At 36.3% G+C, this 20,586-nt stretch overlaps 1 protein-coding gene across 5 annotated transcripts in view; it reads right to left on the bottom strand.

The window, feature by feature from the left end:
• LOC113038882 (tyrosine-protein phosphatase non-receptor type 13-like) overlaps nt 1–20,586 on the bottom strand; it is a 64,618-nt gene that overhangs the window by 1,859 nt on the left and 42,173 nt on the right. For 2 of the 5 annotated variants that reach the window (XM_026196662.1, XM_026196663.1), the window contains exons 18-46: nt 20,176–20,539; nt 18,800–18,906; nt 17,336–17,395; nt 15,895–15,984; nt 15,341–15,451; nt 14,282–14,413; nt 13,710–14,140; nt 12,678–12,821; nt 11,892–11,985; nt 10,697–10,782; nt 10,468–10,621; nt 10,133–10,347; nt 9,953–10,051; nt 8,757–9,112; nt 7,721–7,874; nt 7,419–7,574; nt 6,162–6,333; nt 5,577–5,787; nt 5,404–5,489; nt 4,864–4,925; nt 4,302–4,457; nt 4,060–4,225; nt 3,593–3,679; nt 2,740–2,846; nt 2,577–2,632; nt 2,323–2,420; nt 2,022–2,170; nt 1,281–1,371; nt 758–1,095 (exon numbers count right to left, since the gene is read on the bottom strand). In XM_026196662.1, coding sequence (XP_026052447.1) covers nt 758–1,095; nt 1,281–1,371; nt 2,022–2,170; nt 2,323–2,420; nt 2,577–2,632; nt 2,740–2,846; nt 3,593–3,679; nt 4,060–4,225; nt 4,302–4,457; nt 4,864–4,925; nt 5,404–5,489; nt 5,577–5,787; nt 6,162–6,333; nt 7,419–7,574; nt 7,721–7,874; nt 8,757–9,112; nt 9,953–10,051; nt 10,133–10,347; nt 10,468–10,621; nt 10,697–10,782; nt 11,892–11,985; nt 12,678–12,821; nt 13,710–14,140; nt 14,282–14,413; nt 15,341–15,451; nt 15,895–15,984; nt 17,336–17,395; nt 18,800–18,906; nt 20,176–20,539 — 4,532 coding nt within the window. The remainder of the gene's footprint in view (nt 1–757; nt 1,096–1,280; nt 1,372–2,021; nt 2,171–2,322; nt 2,421–2,576; nt 2,633–2,739; nt 2,847–3,592; nt 3,680–4,059; nt 4,226–4,301; nt 4,458–4,863; nt 4,926–5,403; nt 5,490–5,576; nt 5,788–6,161; nt 6,334–7,418; nt 7,575–7,720; nt 7,875–8,756; nt 9,113–9,952; nt 10,052–10,132; nt 10,348–10,467; nt 10,622–10,696; nt 10,783–11,891; nt 11,986–12,677; nt 12,822–13,709; nt 14,141–14,281; nt 14,414–15,340; nt 15,452–15,894; nt 15,985–17,335; nt 17,396–18,799; nt 18,907–20,175; nt 20,540–20,586) is intronic. The other 3 variants (XM_026196664.1, XM_026196666.1, XM_026196665.1) reach the window with 2 other exon arrangements.

Raw genomic sequence — 20,586 nt, 5'->3', positions numbered from 1 at the left:
AGACCTAGCCTAATTTCTGTGAGTAAAGGTTTTTCAAATGATAACTAAATATTAATTGAGTCTTAAATGCATAATGTTGACAGAGTATTTACGCTAATGTTGGCATTATTCTTTTATAAAATAAAGCAAATCCAGCGGAGCCTTTATCTTAATTTCGTTATTGCCAAATACCCATCTTAATTTAAAATTTATCTTAATTTAATTTTTTTTTAATGACTCGTTTTTATTGGTGCGTTGGTCTATTTGTAGGTTAAATGAGCCCATATGTCTAGAATGCTGAGATGTTATGATGTCACAGAGTACTTATTTTATTTCTTTATTCCAACTTCCAAGTGGTCTAGTCTACGTTAGTTATGAGTAAATTATGTTAAAACATGAATTAATTACTCGTTGATAAAAGGCAAAAGAGCTGTGTGCGTGCGCACATTTGAATAATGTCGGGCTGTAAACGGGTTCGGGCTTTAAAAAAGCTGTCAATCAAAATTTACTTGTCGGGCTCGGGTCCTGTCGGGCCTAACTTTTAAGGCCCAATTACAGCTCTACTGTAGTCTACACTGAAGACATAGAGCGCCCTCTCGTGGCTGTAGACGGTAATGTTTTCTCTTGGTTCTTGGTTCTAAATAAATGCGACTTCTAGTCCAGTGCGACTTATGTTTTTTTTTTTTTTCATGACATATTTTTGGACTGATGTGTCTTATACTTAAGTGCGACTTATAGTCCGAAAAATTCGGTAATCTATACACAAGGTGCCTCTCACCTGGATATCTTTAACTTCTATGAGGCGGATGACGAAGTTGTCCAGGTGCTGATCTTTGACCAGTGTGATCTGCAGCCGGTCGCTCACCATCTCGGGCGAAAGGGGCGTATCGGGCCAGTACCTCTGACATTTCACCTTCCCCCCCTCCACTTCCTGTGTCATCATGGCGATCACGTTGGACTTCTGCTCCCAAACCATCTGCCAGAAGTCCCCCAGCGTGGTGGGCAGTGGCCCCTGGCACGCGATGTACAGGAAGTTCTCGTCTTTCACAGGCATCTTGATGAAGTTGGCATTGATGTAGCCACCATCCTTCCCCAGCATGACCCTGGTTGTGTCGACTGAATCAAGACAGCATTAATAGTCAAGTCACCGTCATTTCTGTAGCGCTTTATACAATATAGATTGTCAAGGCAGCTTCACAGACATAAACTGGAAAATAGCTGAAATCAATTATGGAAATGAATCAATAAAAAAGTTCAGAGAAACATGTTTTGTTCAGACATCAATGTTCTTCCTAACTCACATGGAACAATGTTCTTGTATCGGTTTTTCTTCTTGTTCTCTTTGGTTTGACCAATCAGACAGTCATCCAAGGGACGCAAATTCTGCAGGTTCTTTGAAAGAAAACAATATGCGTATTAAAATGTATTTTTTATATCCATAATATCTTTAAAGGCTATATTCATGCAAAAAATAAATAAATAAATAAAAAGGTTGGGATCAGCAATATTATTTAAATGTTCTTCAAATAAGTCTCTAATGCTCGTCAAGGCTGCATTTATTTGATCAAAAATGCTGTAAAAAAAATGATATTGTTAAATATTATAATTTAATTGTAATATTTAAAATGTAATTTATTCCTGTGATGCAAAGCTGAATTTTCAGCATCATTACTTCTTCAATCTTCAGCATCTCATGATTCTTCAGAAATCATTTTAATATGTTGATCTGCTGCTCGAGAAACATTTATTATTCTTTTCAAAGTTGAAACTAGTTTAATATTATGAAGTTTCTTTTTTTTTCAGAATTCTTTGATGAATAGAAAACTCAGAAGAACATTTGAAATGGGAATCTCTTGTAACATTATAAATGTCTTTACTGTCACTTCTGATCAATGTAAGTGAAGTATTTAAAAAAAAAATGTATATAGTATTAAACATGCACAAATATGCACTAAATAATTTAAGGGGGTTTTATAATTTCTTGTGACTAAAGAAACTGCTCCAAGATCAAAGAACAGACTTTATCGATACATATATAGTACCTCAAACTCTTGCAGAGGAACTTTCTGTTCCAGCAGGCCTCTCATCATAAGAACGATAGTGTTGAGGTTAGCAGATGTATAATGACCGTCGGGAACCACTTTAACCAGCGGCAGAGACGTCAACTCTTCCTCCGTGACAATGAGTCCATCTGAGAAACAGAGAGACAAAATAACAAGAACAACATTTACAATGAGACAAACAGATTCAAAGAACAAGATCTGGGCTTCACAACCCATTCGTCCAAGAAGAAAACGGTCCATTTCTCTATGAGAAACAGAGAGGCTTCAACAGCAGACTGACCTTCAGTAAATTTAGAGTTGATGTTCTCTATCGGCAGCTCATCACTGCCCCATGTGATCTCATCCTCGTCCAGCTGACCTGACGATGACCGCAGGGCACTAAGAAGAGAGGGAGATCTGATCACAGCAAAGCTGCTACATTTAACCCTCGTGTTGACAGACAGGAATATGAACTGAATTTATTTTCTAATCTCTAAGTTTAAAATCTAATCTGAACAAAAACATACAAGCTGCAACATACAAGTTTTCCCTCACCTGTCCTTCAGTGGAACGTCAACATTTTCTTCCTTCCACTCAGCCTTCCGAGACGTCTGAAGACAGAACAACATCGCATTTAGTTCACACAAGCAATACAATCACCTACAGGTCCACTGTTATCAGATGTGTCTGCTGTAAAACTGATTACAGACGGCTGTACCTCTGGGGAGTCTTCTGGCAGAGACGAGCCGTCACAGTCTGTGTCCTCTGATAGGTCCCCACTTCTTTCTGTTCCCTTCCCTTTCTCTAGAGAGCCAGTGTCATAGTCTAGAACACACACACACACACAGTCATGATCATGTAAATACTCCACTTTCACATCCGCAGATGACATTCAAATGAGACATCTGCCAGGATGATGTGTCATGTGGGGTTATTATAGGTAACTTAAACCATAAAAAAAAACATGGTTACACTTTATTTTACAGTATTTGTACTTACAGCGTACTTAACCAAGAAGGTACTACTAGTATGAGGTAACTACATTAGTTAAGCTGAGGTTTAGGTTAGGTTCAGGGTTAGTGCCTGGTTATTACCCTGACATTATAATATATACACACGGAACAGAACTATAAAATAAAGAGCTACCAAAAACATTTTCATGAAATTACTTTAACTTTACTTGAAATAAAATAAAAATTAAGAGAAATTACTAAAATATACTAAAAATAAAAAAAAATAAAATAGCAAATATTATTTACCTTAAAATAAAAATATTTGCTAAATTAAAATATAATAAAACTAAAATTAATAGAAACATAAAAAAACATTGATAACACACAAAAAATACAAAATACATTGAATGTTTTATTGTATATTGTATTAACATTGAATAAATGCATATTAAAAATGTAATGCACCAAAACATTACAGTTAAAAATAATCATAATAAGATAAATGTTTTATCAATACATGATAGAATTAACCTAAACTAAACTAAAACATTTTAATAAAACCTATAATAGTCTCTCAGTGATACTAAACCCGGGCTGGTCATGTGATCTTTACTGTACCTATAGGAGGGAGGGGAGGGGGGCTGCTCTTGCTGTGCTCTGATGCCGTCTGGATTTTTGTCTTCACCCCACTGTCCTCACTCACATCTGAAACAGAGTCTTGTAAGTCTTTCTTTGTAAATTAATTTAGTAAAATGACTTTTTTATGCAATAAAAAAAAAGAATTATATTATACGTTTTGAGACAAATAATAACAATTATTTAAAATAAATGTTATGTTTTCTATTTATAATTTAAATAACTTATTTTTATTCAACATTTTTTTTAAAGTATAATAATTGAATTAATAATTTAATACAGAACATTATTTAAATATTTTATTTTAAAATATACATATATTTAGTAGAACGTGAATTTTATATCTACTAAAATACTTTTAATTTATATTTTGATATAATATTTGTATAATATATATTTATATGTTTTTATCTTATACAATAAAAATATGAATTAGCATGATATTGTACCGTTGTTGTCATTCACACCGTTGGATTTGAGAGGCAGAAAGCCCAGGTGCGTGTTGGGCATTTGGTCAGGTGAACGGGAGACGATGAGGTGCACCAAGCCTTTAGCTTTACGGATGGTGGAGACGGCTTTAGAGTGAGACACGCCGATCATCAGATCCTCGTTCACCTGCACATAACCACAACCACAGAATTAGCTTTCACAACTTCAATATTGCATTATTCCAAAAACACTTGTTACTGACCTTCAGTAAACGATCGCCAACTTGTAATGTTCCTGCGGTGTCTGCGGTGCCTCCAGGGGTGATGGACTTCACAAAAATACCCCTCTCTCCACCAATCACAGAAAAGCCCAGGCCCCCTGCTGGCGGCTTCTCCAACTGCAACTTCACAATCTGCTCCTGTAAACACACAAGACCAGAAAAGAGTGAAATAAAGAAGGCTGAACATGAATGAGATGAGGAAAAATTGACAATGATATCCCATTAGCAATTACAATCGATTCAAAGACAGAAGAAGCCTCAAGCTGCGGTGTTTCCTAAAAATCGATTTGACTTCCTCTCACCCGTTCCTCTTGTAACTAACAGACTGCAGAAACATGACCTCTCTGTGTGGCCTGCCACAGTTTAAATTTCAGAGCCTTTGTGTCCCGTCTCACTCGCCACAGAACAGCAGCACCCATACTAAAATATCAAGCCTGAGAGCTTTCTGTTTCTGAAGTCGCTGCGTTTAGTGAGAAAATATTTAGCCAGAGCAGCACCGATCAATATTAGCTAATAGTTTACCAGAAGTTCTACAGGTCCTTACCTCAGCGGGACAGATACCAGAGAGGGCCTCCAATTCTTCAGGATCATTGCTATGGAGATAACCTATGATACAAAGAGAGAAATGAGGCCCACAGTGTGTATATTACTCCGCTTACAGCCAGAAGAGTAACAGCGCTGCTAACCAGAGCATCAGAATGCCATCAAATCACAAGAAATGTCAACAACTGATACCATTTACTAAAGCAGTAAGCACTGGATCACACCTTAGAGTCATTTTACAATAGTTAAAGGGTGACCTTAGCTATATAGTTAATATAATATACAACAACTAGCTTAGCACTTCCTGTTTTAAACTGTAAATGACCAATGAGAATTCAGTATGCCAATATGCAAGCAAGAAAGCAACTCAGAATTCAGCGTGCAAATATTATGATGACATCTTCGCTGATGGTTACATTATACCAAGATTACATCAGTGTAAGTCATGTGAAACATTAGATTTATTACATTTATTTACATTAGAGAACACAACAGTGATGACATTTTGATAAAAATGTGCAGTACTAGCTTATACACTCACCGTTCATACTCTGTGAGACTTTAGGACTGACGTTATTGTTTAGTAATGAAATCTGCTCCTCACCCGGAAAAACAGGCTTCCCATCCCTACAGAAACATAGTTAGATATTGGCATCCGTCCAGAAGTGTCACACACAACACACAAGTATCTTCCCCTCATCTGCTGGAACTCACCTGGTGGCTTTGAGACTGAGATCCCTCAGTGACAGCTGCAGGAGTCTGCGGCTCTCGCTCAGGGTCAGATCCTGCGTCGGAGCGCCGTTGATGTAATGTATGATATCCAAGTGTCTCAAGCTGCCTTCCACAGAGGCTACGGATCCTGGGATGATGTCCTTTACGTACAGCACGCCCAACCCACTGTCACTTCCTCCATCGAGAACAAGCCCTGCAAGAGACGCCCAGAAAACAAACACTTAGCTGCGCTAACCCTAACGCCACCTTCTGTTTTTCTTTCTTTTGCTTTTTTGCCAGCAGGCTGAAACCTGACACCCTTATCTGGCGTGTTGTCTAACCCCATGAGCTCATTTTTCCAGTGAAACGCAGGTGGGCTTTGTTTACTCTGATGGATATCTGTGTTTGTGTGTGACCCGGTTAAGCCCCTTTGACCTCTGATAGTCAGATAATACTAATGCACCACACAAATCGGTCGAACGCTGCAGAATCCACTCGCCCAGCAGGATTCTGGGTATTTCTGAGAATGACCGAAGGCATTTAGTGGTAAAGAGGATTGGTTACAATATACGCTGGTGTTTCCATTACCTAAGGACTCATCGTGGCACTGAAACGTGATGTCGGGGAGGAGGTGGGCCTCTATTGGTGGTCTGGGAGGTTCCAGGATGCGACCGACCACGAGGTCCACGACTTTGGGGGCGGCACGCACCAGGTTGACCACCTCGGTGTGATTCATGCCAGACACATCTGTGTTGTTCACCTATAAACAGAGGTAGATGAGTGAAAATGCATTGCAATGTGTGAAATTCAATTAAAATGTGCAGCTTTTAGTCAACATGCTAGTTTTATATGTTAAAATACATATCAACAGGAAAATGGACTGATAAAAGTTTTGAGAAGTGTCAAATATTTGTCCAATACAATGCTCTCTAAAATCACAAGGTCCCTCCCATTAATACTACCTGCCGAGGTTATTATAGTAAACTAAAAACCATTTAAAAATATCATTATTTGAAACAAAATCAATGTTTAACTGAAATAAAATTAAAACAAAAATTAAAAACATTGAAAGACTGAATTATTAAACTAAAATATTCGATTTTTACATTTAGTTTAACTTAAAAACTATAATAAAAAATACTAAACAAAATTATTAATTTAATTAATAAAAATGTAACCAGAATTAACATGAAACATATATAAAAAATATTTCAAATATATAATAACATATGTCAATGCTAATCTCAATACTAAAATAACACTGCTACCTGCCTATGACCACCATTTAATAAAAAAATATTAATTGTTTTTTTTTTAAATAAATGAATATTTTAATTTGACAAGAAACCATTAAACTGATAAAAAGTGCCAGTAAAGGGATTTTTAATGTTACAGAATATTTCTATTTCAAATGAATGTTCTTCAAACTAGAAAACAGATATCAATCATAATAATATTTCTGAATTTTACTGTTCTTACAGAATTTTTGATCAAATAAATGCAGCATTGGGGAGCACAAGAGATTACTTAAAAGCCTAAAATCCTACCAACCCCAAATTTTTATTAGTAGTGGAAGTTGAAATTTAAAAAGACAATTAAGATTAATAATAATTAAATATAAAAAATAATTACAATAGTTTTTATATATATATATATATATATATATATATATATATATATATATATATATATATATATATGTGTGTGTGTGTGTGTGTGTGTGTGTGTGTGTGTGTGTGTGTGTGTGTGTGTGTGTGTATGCACGTATATATAAATCAATAAATAGGGCTTTCCTTAACTAGCTATATTCAGTTCTGCATCGTAGACTCATTGGTGATGCTGTACCATTATCATGCGATCCCCTGGACGCAGTCGGCCGTCTCCTTTAGCAGGGTCCTGGATAATGTCATGGATGTAGCAATTACTGTCGTTCCCTTTGGTGAGAGTGAAACCTAAACTTCCTTTATCAGACTTCACCAGAGAAACCTTCAGCTCCACCTCCTAAAACGAGAAACATTCCTGTCTTTATCAAAGCAGCGCAGAGCTTCAAGACACGCAAGACATTCAACTAGAAACAGGCAAAATAAGATCAGTTGGATTAAATATCACACAGGAATCAGGCTTTTGTCAAGCTACCGGTCACTCACAGGGATGAACTCTTCCTCCTGGCCGTGATCGGGCAGAATGAGGTTAACCGGGTTTGGCAGCGGTGGAGGAAGAGGGTCTGGACTGGGGCTCAGGATCCCAATCTCACGCAGGGCTGGAGAGGATGACATATGAACCGCAGAGCTGTCCAAATCACTGGAGGACACAGACAGGACATGGAACATAATTAATTAACATGCATTCTGTCACATAGATTGAGAAAATGTGAGGTGCTCCATATAAAAGAAGGAAAGAGATGCAATTCTGAATGTAAATAAATAAATAAATAAAAATAAAACCTAAAAAAAGTTAAATAAAATAATTGAAATAAAATGCTTTGATTGATATTTAAACTAAAAACAAAATAACCAAAAAATATTAATAAAATGTGCCAAAAAATTGTTAAATAATTTTTAAAAAATGCTTTATGAGATTAATGCGTACTGAAACTAAAATGCTAAATGAAAAAAAAAAAAACTGATGTCAAAACAAATATTCAAAAGAAAATAGGAAAGAAAGAAAATGAAGAAATGTAATTAATTAAAATAATGTTAAAGTTAAAGATAAAAGAAAAAATTATAAAATGCTTTAAGATAAACACTGAAATGAAAAAAAAAAAATATGAAAATTGTTTTTACAGACTAATAGGTTAATACAACATATCGACCTGTTTCTGTCATTTGATTATTTTATTTTAATTCTGCTCTGAAAAAATGAATAAGTCAAAGCAAACTTCAGTCAAAAGAAGCCAGATCACTATCACAACACTGCATTCAGCAGTGCAAACAAGAACTTCACTGCTGCTGGCTGTCATGTTGTCTGACACAGTCACATGATCCCAGAGGAGAGAATTAGTGCCGTCACACCTGAACTCTGTAACCCAGGCCCAATTACATAAAACAACCAAGTCACCTTATGCAAGAACTACGTTCTTCTTAAAGACTTGTTTACAATGACAAAACCAAGTTATTAGAGGATCTTACATGCAAACACATATTAACAAAAAAAATTATTATGCTTAAAGAATACAGTTCTGACCTTCTGCTGACATCCGGTCTAGACATGGACTGTCTGGGTGAGTAATAAGCTGATCGTATGGTGTCGTCCATGTCGGCCTCGTATGGGAGTCTTTCCATGGGGGTCTGGTAGACACTCCGGTCCCAGGCTTGACTGGCCTGCTCCAGATTGGCGGGGCTGAAGGCCTCCTCCATCTCATCGTTGTCTGTACTGTCGCTGTAACTGTCCCTGCGACTGGGCGACTTCACCATCAGCCTCTCCAGAGCCTCTTCCACAGGACCCACCGCCCGAGGGCGCTCCGCCTGAGGTGGGGAGCTCATCTTGACATCAGGTTGGGGCTTGGGACGGGGTTCCTTTCGTGGAGAGGGTATGGGTGTCTGTGGAAGGACAATTTTAGATTTTATTTTAAAGATGTGAAATATCCCAAAACAGGTAGGCTGTTAATTTAAAAACTTTGGTGGACCACTGGAGAGCTACAGAGATAGCAAAAAGTTTATTTAATAAAATAAAAAAATATATATAAAATAAAAATTGCATTAAATATATTATGAAACATAAATACTAAAATAGAATAAAAAAAAAAAAAACTAACACTACATACTAATAAGAAAAAAAAATACTCAAATAAATAGATACAAATAATAATAAAATGTAATGAAACTCCATAAACAAAACAAAATAAATAAATCTCAAAAACACAAAACTAAATAAAGTAAAATGCTCGAAATTAAATTAAATTAAAATTAAACACAACAATAACCCTAAATAGTAATTTAAATAAATAAGTAAAACACTAAAAATAAAGCAAGAGGAAATACACAAAGTTAATTAAGACTCCAAATAAAAGAAAAAAAAGCTAAATAAACCAATATTAAGAATAAACAAAAAGCAATAAATAAATACAACTATATTCTAAAAACAAATTGGAGAAAATAAAAGTATAAAATAAAAAAATAAAAATAAAACTCAATTGAATAAAAAATAAAATACTCAAAATAAGACTCAAAATACAACAAAACCCCAACCATAAATAAAACAAAACACTACTTAAAAAAAAAAATGTAAATAAAGACCCAAAATAAATAGTCAAACAAGTCTCAAAATAATCTGTCTTTTGTGGTGGCACTTCTTTTATCATGGGATGTGAGTAGCTGTAATTTGCATTAGGTCTTTACCTGATATAACTGAGTGAAAACCAAGCAGAATATTATGCTTACTTTAATGGCAGAGTCCATCTCAGGTAAGACCCCTGGTGCAGGTCTACACAAGTGAAGGGTCACCTCCTGTCCTGTGCCCCTCAGAGCAGAGATCACCTCCTGACAACACACCAAAAAACAAAAGACATTTTAATAATACTATTTACTTTGTTTTATGTAGTAAAGAAAGGGTTAACGCACATGTTGTGACAGTCCTTTGAGGGACGTCTGATTGACACGTAGAATGACGTCGCCCACTTCGATGCGTCCACTCTCAGCTGCTGGCTGCCCTGGAAACAGCTTCTTGACCCGGACCATGCTGGAGCCCACAGGCTCTCCGGGAACGTTCTCCTCACGGCTGAAGCTGAAGCCCAGACCAGACGTGTTCTTCAGCAAACCCACCTCAAATGTGTTATCTACAGGCGGGAAACAAGAAAGAGCACACCGATTTATTCTTCCATAGTTCAAAATCAGCTCACATGTTTAACCTCTAGCACATTTTCATATGTTCATCAACAAGCGTGTCAATCTCACACCTGGAGTAATGAAGTTGTATTCTGCTTTCTTGGGAGGTGGTGGTGGCGGCTCCTCTGCGGCTGCGGTCTGAGGTTCAGAAGTGCCTTGTGGGGTCAGAGGAGCATGGATACTGTCTTTTGGGGGCTGACCTTTCTCCATCAATAGATGCACCACCTAGACAGTGGGAATTATTTTAAAAAGCTCTCAGAGCAGCAGAGTCCTCTAGGGGGCGCAGTGCAGAGTTCTCACCTGTCCCGTGTCTCTCAGCAGCTCTACTGCCTGCTTGTGAGTCGCTCCTTCAAGACTCTTCCCGTTCACAGCCACCACACGATCACCTGAATGACACAATCAACACTCATTACATTATTGTCATTTTAAAACTGGGAATCTGTTGAAGAAAAACTACAGTTATTTTACGAAAAATATATTATTATTATTAAGTAATTTATATATTACACTATATTATATTACAACTACTTGTCCTACGTAGCGTTGTGGGATATTAATATTGCATTTTTATATTGCATAAAATATTGCAATATTTTTTTTTAAATAAATGATAAGTGCTGTCAAACGATTAATTGCGATCAAATGCATCCAAAATAAAAGTTTATCTTTACATAATATATATGTGTGTACTGTGTATATTTACTATGCATATATAAATACAAACACATGCATAAATATATTTAAGAAAAATGTTATTTATATTTATTACATATATTTACATATATTTATTGCATACACATATACATATTCATACATACACACACACACACACACACATATATATACATATACACATTTACATATATATATATATATATATATATATATATATATATATATATATTATTGCATGTGTGTGTATTTATATATATACATAATAAATATACACAGTAAACAATATGCAAACAAACCAAAAATTATTTTGGATGTGATAAAGTGCAATTTAATTAAATTTCAACTGACTGTAAAAATACAATATTAATATTAATACAATTATAGTTATTGAATATTATTACATTCAAACTTGATTGTAATACCATATATTGGACATCTTATGCATATATTACTAATAATAGTCAAAAACCAGAAACTTGAAAACTTAAAATAATAATTATATTATATTATATTATATTATATTGTAATATTAATATCCTGCCACCCTAAATTGGACATTTTATGCACTTATATTATATTATAATTTCATTTCATTATTTTTAAATAAAAGAAAATATAGCTTATTTTGTAGAAAGTTTTTTTTACTGTATTATTTTTTTTACTTTATTATTTCTGTAAAATGTAAAAAATAAAATAAAATGAAAAAATGAAATTTTATATATGAACGGTCTGATTTTTTTTTGATAAAATCTGCACAAATTACATTCAGTACAACAATGATGTATACTCAAAACTGTACAAAGAAATCCTTTCTTTTTACCTTTCTTTATCCTCCCATCCAGCTCAGCTGCTCCTTTAGGAATGACACCTTTGACGTATATCCCTCCATGACTCACTTTTGTGTTTGATCCGCCCTGAGACAGACAAACATGTTAACATACCTGTAAAGAAAGGCATCATGGGAAATAATGCCTGTGCTCAGTGTTTTGAGTTTATGCTTGTATTAAGAAATCAATTGGACATGCTCATAACAGAATTTCTAGATTACGAGTGAACCATTTTCAAATGATGATGATTGAACTAGATTGAACCATCTAATAAAATCAGCAACACCCATCCTTATAATCATAAAGCAAACCACTTGATTTCTTCAGATGATGATTAATGCGTTTCATTGCAGTATTCTGAAATACTGAATTGAAAAAAATTTAATCACAAAATCACAAGGTCTACACAATCACCACATGATCATAAATCTCAAAAAAGATCACTGTAAAATCACACCGCAGACAAGCGAATGCAAATCCATGCAGGCATTGGTGCTTCTCTGTTATGAACACAATACAACAGTAAATGAAGCATGTCTGTGTTTTGGCATTTTGCTCTACCTACTGTGTTTCGGTTTTACCGTTAGTGAGGGAGCCAATTCAAATGCCTGTAAAAATCTGCATGCAAAGAGCCAAGTCTACTTTCCCAAAACTGAAGACAAGCGAGGAGCTTCAGAAAGGAGCGAGGGCTATGGGCACAAAAACAACACACACACACACGCACACAAACACACACGCACACAAAAAGTAAGTCAAAGGAGAAAAAAGAGAGCGGAAACCTTTCCGAACAGTACCGTGACACTAATGCCCAGACTGCTGTCTATTTTGGACAGCTCAACGTCAAATAGATCTCCAGGTTGGAGGCTATTGACTTCTGGGCTACTAGCACTTAAAGTCTCCGTGACGGTGTTGGGAGAAACCCCCTGTAAACAGAGAAGAGCTGGGTAAATACAAGGCCGTGCACAGCCATACACATGCAAGGGTCAAGGGGTCAGAGGTTAATGGTGCTGGCATGCAAACTGCATTGCATTTACATTCAGAAATGCAACTGGGCAGAAAGGGAGCAAAGGACGGTCACAAGCAGTTAGAAAGATATTTTCACTGATACTTGACATTTGTAGGACTCTGAAGTTTATGTATTGAACCTAAACGCTGATATTAGGTCTAAGAAATGTGGAACTGATAAATATAAAATTCAATATGAGATACACCATGTACTAACCAGAAATTTTTGTTCTACACAGACTTTATGGCAATTAATATCAGTCACTCGGCTGTGATGTTTAGCACTGCCCATACTGAAGTTTCATTGGTCCAACACCATTCCTATGTGGTTTCTATGGTGTCTTTTTAATTAATACTTGTTTTCAGAAAGGGTGCATTGAGTGTATCAAAAGTGACTGTAAAAGGCAATTGTGTAAAAAAAAAAAAATAAATAATAATAATAATATTTCAAATAAATGCAGTTCTTTTGAGCTTAAAGAGTCCTGGAAAAAATGTATCCCAGTTTCCACAGAAATATTAAGCAGCACAACGGTTTTCAACATTGACAATAATAATACATGTTTCACGTGCAGCAGATAACTAAATTATTCTCTTCATCTCATGGCATGTGGGGAACTCCAAGGAGGGATGGAATGAGCAAGGGAGACCTGTCCTATTATTCCAACAAAAAGCAATTTAATATTTTCTGTGAAGATTAAAAAGCACACAGCTCAAAGTTCATATCAAACAGATGCTGACTAGAAACTCAAAACCCAGAGGTAAGAGTCAAAGTTCATTTAAATCACTACTACAGAGGCTGATTCTACCTTTTTACTCTTATGTTTCTCTTGGCTACTTGAGTATGTGTCTTCATCCATGTCCGAATCCCCTCTGTCGGAGTATTCCGGCTCTTTAGGAATGTCTGGCACTTTGGATTTTCTGGTTTTAGGGGGTAAAGCTGGTGGTGTAGCTTCAACAGAGGGTTTACTTTCAGTGGGGATGAACTGTGCTGGTGCAGGACCCTCGGTGGGAGCGTTGCGATGGAATCCATTGAGATTTGTTTGCAGGAGGCCGGCGCTCTCTGTCCTGGACTCCTGCGAGCTGACGCTCCCCTGTCCAATGGACTGAGGAGGAGACGTTTTGCTGGAGGCAGCAGGAGGAGGGCTGGGGGAGCGCGTATGATCTTCAGAGGAAGAGTCGATGTCTACTTCCTGATTTTGTGTGGCTGATTTGTAGTGATGGAGTCCTGAAGGAGAGTCTAAGAGAGACAAAACAGGCTTGTTTATTGTATAGTCATGTAGATAACACAGAAAAGTGTATTCTGGTGAAATAGCACTACATTGTGTATATAGTTCTTCCAAAACAGCCACATGCAAAGTCAATATATTATTTCCAATACCCGGAAACAGTCTCTCTTTAGGTTGCAAGACCACCAGTGTGACATCATCAGGGGTGTTCTGCAGAATCTCCACCACAGTGTCATGTGACAGGCTCTCCAGACTGACATCATTCACACTCAACAGCCTGTCACCTTCAGGAAACGCAAAAGTGTGGTGTTAGCAACCTATTACTGAACAAAATAAAACATTTAAAGCGTCATACAACATATTATAATTAAACTAAAACTACCCACCCCCTCACCCCAAATAAAAAAAAAATACTTGTTTTATTTGAGCTAGTTACCAAGGTAGCATTAATCCTTCTTATTTAGTTTAACTTGATGTAATAAAATAACTAAACTAAATAATAAAAATGAATAAATTATATTAACATATAAAAAAAGATATATAATTATAAAATAATTACATTAAAATGAAAACAGAAAAAAATTAATAATAAAAACTATAATAATATCTCAATTATACTAACAATGTTCTGGAATTATTCAGTGTTCAGTTTAAAACATACATGTGTTCATGTAGTTCAATTGGTAGAGCACTACGCTATCAAGCGTAAGGTTGGGGGTTCAATTCCCCGGGAACACATGATATTTATAGCCTGAATGCACTGTAAGTCGCTTTGGACAAAAGCGTCTGCTAAATGCATAAATGTAATTTTTAATTTTAATTTAATTTTACAGAAATTATTTAAAAGCACTGTATAATCATCCAATACGTTTTGTAATCATTCAAAGAGTCCTGGAACCAGTATAAAGTGTTCTAAGAATTTTTGGATCTTTTTGGAATTGTTCATATGTTTATGTGAAATTATTCCGTAAATTAGATTTTTAAGTATTCTAAAATCATTTTAAATGATTCCACAGATATTTAAAGTATTACAAACAATATTTACTTGGAGGGAAAACATTTAGTTTTGATTGTTTTTTATGTACATAATTCTGTGTATTCTGTGAACATCTCCACTACAGCTGATGACACTTTCAATCTCAAAATATAAACAACTACATAAAAATGAAGCAGGAAGGGTGAAAGCAGCACTCTTGTCTTCACTCTCACACCTGGTTTCAGACAGCCGTTGATATCTGCTGGTCCACCTGGTGTGATGGAGCTGATGATGGTGCTGAAGTCCTGAAGGGGTCCAGAAGTCTCTCCACCCACGACCTGAAAGCCTGACAGCAACACAAACCACACACTTCACTCTACTGTCTCTTGCTAAAAAACAAGGCACATGTCCAAAGAGTCAATGATGTTATACTGAAACTGAATATATATCCTAAATGTATTTCTCTTATCAGTGATGGACAACCTCTTATTCAGACCAAATCCTGATAATATATCTGTGCAGGTCACCATCTGAGGCTGACGTAAAACAGCACATTCTCTCTCCTGGAGTGGGATTCATTAATCACAGTGTGTGAGCAGTGAGGACTGCCAGACCTCTGCACTTTATCACACTGCACTTTATTCCTGCCAGATTTGTGTGTGTGTTTGTGTGTGTTTGTGTGTGTGTGTTCCGATAATCCGGTCGTTTAACAGCATTTCTGTGTCAGTAGAGTTCCATTCTGACTGGACATGAGCACCCATCTCCGCAGCAGAGGGTTTTGTTACTCACCCAGCCCGTACTTGACATCTTTCTTCAGATTTACGGTCTGTATCTCTCGCTCTGGGGAGGGTAAGGCCTGCACTTTCTTCTTCAAGGAGTCTGTGGGTGGGAAAGCGGTCTGGGTTTTAAAACAGTGTTCATTCATACAAACACACTTTGAGAACTTTCAGAAGGTTAATCCATCACAAACAAACAATTGTAGTATGTAATTTTTGTAATACATTTAATTTCATATCTTTTTTTATATTTTAGCTTTAGCAGCTTAAACAAATAATTAAATAAATAAAAGTGGCATAGACAGACAGACAGACAATTTATAATTTTAATGCCTAATTAAGTTTTTATATTTTTTGCTGTATATATATATATATATATATATATATATATATATATATATATATATATATATATATATATATATATATATATATATGTGGATGTGTGTGTGTGTGTGTGTATATGGTTTTTAAAAATAATAAAAAATGTTTTTTAATTAGTTTCAGTTAACTAGATTTCAGTTAACTAGAAGTTTTTTTCCTATTATTTACTAACTACTATTATTATTATCTGACTCTTTATATACATTTAGTACAGAACACAAATGTAGTCTTTTTTTGTATTTCTTTTTTTATATATATATATATATATACAAAACATATGTCTCCTTGAAAAATGTTGCATTTTGAATTGATCAGATAAAGAAAAGTTAGGAAATATTATATACATCTGTGATGTAACAAGCTGAAGATCTGGGAAGTGCTAGTGAAAGCAGGCTAGCGCTTGCTCTGTGCATTTATATTGGCATTAAACAAATCAAACACATGCACAGCTCTCCATAAGCTGGGCTAATCTTTCATAACTAGTGTCTTGGTGCTATGAGACGGCATTATGTTCGGCCCAGCTCTGATGTGCTGTACTAACATCTGTGGCCAGCAGCTCATTCTCAAGGATGAGGAAGATTAGCCCACAACACAGCCGTATATCAGAGCTAAAAAAAAATAACCCACACAGCTTAGCGAAGCAGAATGCGTCTGAGCCAGAGAAAGACGCCAATGAAACTTGAGCCAAGTGTCCGCACGAGAGAGCAGTGCTTATGAAAAGATGTTCTCCATGCCATGTAAAACACCAGAGAAGACATAGCAATCCGGAGCATGTTGGATTTGGCAAGTTCTCGTAAGACTTTGGGTTCCTGAGCTCTGATTAAGCGGAGGTCAGAGTCACTGCGAGGTAAACTACCGTTATTGACATTAAAAACAGGCCTGTTTTTCTTCACGTAAAGTTCACTGCATTTCTAGCACATGTTTGTGTTTTAGGGCCAGACCAGGACATGACATTTCCTACCAACATTTAGGACTTGTTAAATTTGACCATTGAAAAGAAACAGATGACAGGCAGAAAAGCACACAGAGCTGTGCTGTGCTGCACAAAGCTAAATGATTATAGAGCGTACCACTGTTTCCTATGGAGGAGGCAGGAGTAGAGGGCGCTCCAGAGCTGTGCATGCTCACACCTGGAGATCAGAAAAAAAAAACAAACAAGGGGAAATTAAGTCTGATATCCTGATGATTCCTTTCTTGTGTCATTTTCAAAATAAATTAATAATGTTAATACATAATGCATGTTTTTAAATACATTAATGCATTCCACATCTTAGTCAATTTCCTTAATTTGCTTTGTATATTTTATAAAATTGATAACTTGACTCTGATTGGATACATAAAATATTATTCGTCCATATTATTTGTCAATATTATTTAATACAGTCCAGTATTAATAAAGACATTTTTAAAAGAAATATTAAATTGTTACTGTTGAAAATTAACAGTCAAGTCAATAATAATGTTAAAAATACATTTTATTTAAAATATAGAATAATAAAATAAGAATAAATAAAATAATATCATCAATGATTCCTGCATGATCAATGATTTGCATCACAGGAATAATAATAACTGAAATAATATTTCACAATATGAATGTTTTCACTGTATTTTTGCTCAAACAGTGCAGCTTTAGTGAGTATAAGACACAAACATACATATATATAAAACGAATGGTACTGTAGTTAATATCATGGTTATTTAATTTAACTATTAATACTATTAACAAATTCAAGTCTTTATTGAAGACTGATGTCTTGATTTGTCATTTTAAAGCAACGATAATGATTTTATCACAGTTAAAGATAACACAAAACAGTGTTTTCATTTAACAATGTATTTCGAAGTGAATTTCAACTAGAAATTGATTGAACCATGGTGTTACCTGATGAAACAAAATGAAGAGACTGAAAAGTAAAAGAATTTTATACGTCACCTGAAAAGGTGTGCACAATAAAGCATGCATGAAGGAAATAAATCGGGTCAATTTAACCATAAAAAAAATTCTTTAGCATGGTAAAATCACTGTGACACACCGCCGTTCAGTATAATATCAACCACATCCACTGAAAACCAGCATCAGCTAAACACTGCCAGTGACTTTTAAATTGTATAAAGGCTTGTATTATTCTCTGACATATAGAATGTAGTGATGCATGTACAAGTGCATAAATTCAGACTGTCATCTCTTTATGGCATCTCTCTACAGGCAGAGGAAGATGTTAAGAGGATTCGGGCTGCTGCTCTCTCTGATCTGACAGCGGCTGATGGGATGAAATGGAGAGCTAAAATGAACAAATCAGTGAGGGAACAGAGGGAGAGAGCTGTTCAAAGATAAAACCAAAGAGGCAGTCAGCAGCTGAGACGCACAGACAGAGTCCGCCCACTATCCTGACAGACTATCAGAAGAGAGAGACCACAAAGAAAGAAGTTAGAGAACGTTCAAAAGCAGAAAGACAAGTTCTCTGAGCGTGATGAGGCATGTACGAGTGGAGATAAGAAAGAAACAGGCGTCCGGTTCTCGCTGTCCTCACCTATGACAAACGCCTGTCCCGTGTCCTCACAGGAGGAAGAGTCGGACTCTTTCTTCAAGCTTTTGGGGCTCCAGCGGGGAATGTCATCGACCGTGCTGCTGAACACACTGATGATGCAGGAGAAATGAAAATGGTCATGAGAATCAGCGCAGAGCGGAATAAATGCAGTTAGTTTCATTTTCTGATCAATCCACAATATTGCTGTGTGAGTGAGGAACTCTGTGACACTACATATTTAGAAGATTAAATTAGAAACTCCATTCATAAAAACATACTTGATTATAATCGGCTAAATCAAGACTTATTGGAATCATTATGGAGTCGAAGCATTACAGTTATCTTCACAGGAACATAAAAATGTTTGCAAACATCTGCAAACACAGTTTTAAGTGTCACTCTCACATGCACGGCGGCTGTCTGTCTCCCATGAGAGCCCATTAATGCTGTTAGCCCCAGGCAGCTGTGCCAAGCGACAGAACAACAGAGAAATACTGAACAGGAGAGCACGACAGGCGTAAAGACATTAGAACACAAAGTGCAGACGAGCATGAAAGCCAGACGGGTATACAAAAACTAAAAGTAGCAGAGAAGGAGAGTGAGACGAGTATAAAGATGTAAGACAGCAGACTCGATGCCACTGTTTTGAAGAAATAAAACAAACTACAGCAGAAGAGGAGAGTGAGACAGGTGTAAAGACCTACGATACACTACAGGAGTGAGAGAAGTGTAAAGAAACTGCAAGACAAACCACAACCAAGCAGGAGAAAAAGACGAGTGTAAAGATTTGATCAGACTAGTCACTGCAGGAGAGTGATACAAGTGTGAAGATACTGTACAAATCATCTTCTGAGCGGAAGACTGAGACGCTCTGAAAGATAAGACAAACCGCAGCAGAGCTAGAAAGCAAGGAAAAAAGAGAGTGAGACGGACATAAAGACACTAATAGAAACCTAAAATGGAGATTAAGACAAGAAATAAGACAAACTATATGCATCAGGGAGTGAGACAGTTTTAAAGAAATAAGAGACACCACGTCAGAGCTAGAGTGAGACAAAAAAAAAAGTGACGAGCTACAGAAGAACGAGAAGACAACAGCTGTAAAAAAAATATATACTCTAAAAAAACAAGAGCAAGAGAACCATGGCAGAGCTAGAGAGTGAGACTGGTGTAAAGATTTTGTAAAATGAAAATAATAAATAAATTACTGAGAGTATGATATTGGAACAAAGATAGGACAGTGAGAATCATGTAATGACTGTATAAAACAAACTAAAGGCGAAAGATGAGATGCGAATGTAAAAACTACAAGACAACCAGTGAATGACATAATAATGTCATGTGTTTTAGAATAAAACAAATTTGCATTTGTCTCTCACCCTTCCTGCTGTCTGGCGACAGCGATGGAGTCTGTGTCAGAGCTTGCACGTTGGTGTGTTGATGCAAGCACTTGTGAGCGTGTCATGCTGCTCTGTGATTGGCTACTGAAAGGCACCATCCTGTGTTCTGGCGACTCAGGCAGCTGACCCAAGTTATGATGGGAACGACTCTTCATCCTGGGGTTGGAGCTGCTGCTGAACCCTGGATAGGCCGGTTCGGGAGGAACAGAGATCCGACTCGAACTCTTGCTGAGGGACATCTCCGAGTAGGACATCCTCTTGTAGAGTTCAGGGTCAGAGCTGGGGGACAGACTAACCGCACCCATCCCATCAGAGTACTGCAGATTGCTCAGAGGAGAGTTCTCTGCAGGGAAAAAAGACATGGCAAGAAAAGAGCAACGGTTAAAACCA

Source organism: Carassius auratus, chromosome 21, assembly GCF_003368295.1.
Source record: "Carassius auratus strain Wakin chromosome 21, ASM336829v1, whole genome shotgun sequence".
In the NCBI taxonomy this organism is placed as follows: domain Eukaryota; kingdom Metazoa; phylum Chordata; class Actinopteri; order Cypriniformes; family Cyprinidae; genus Carassius; species Carassius auratus.
This window is presented reverse-complemented; position numbering and strand designations above follow the sequence as displayed.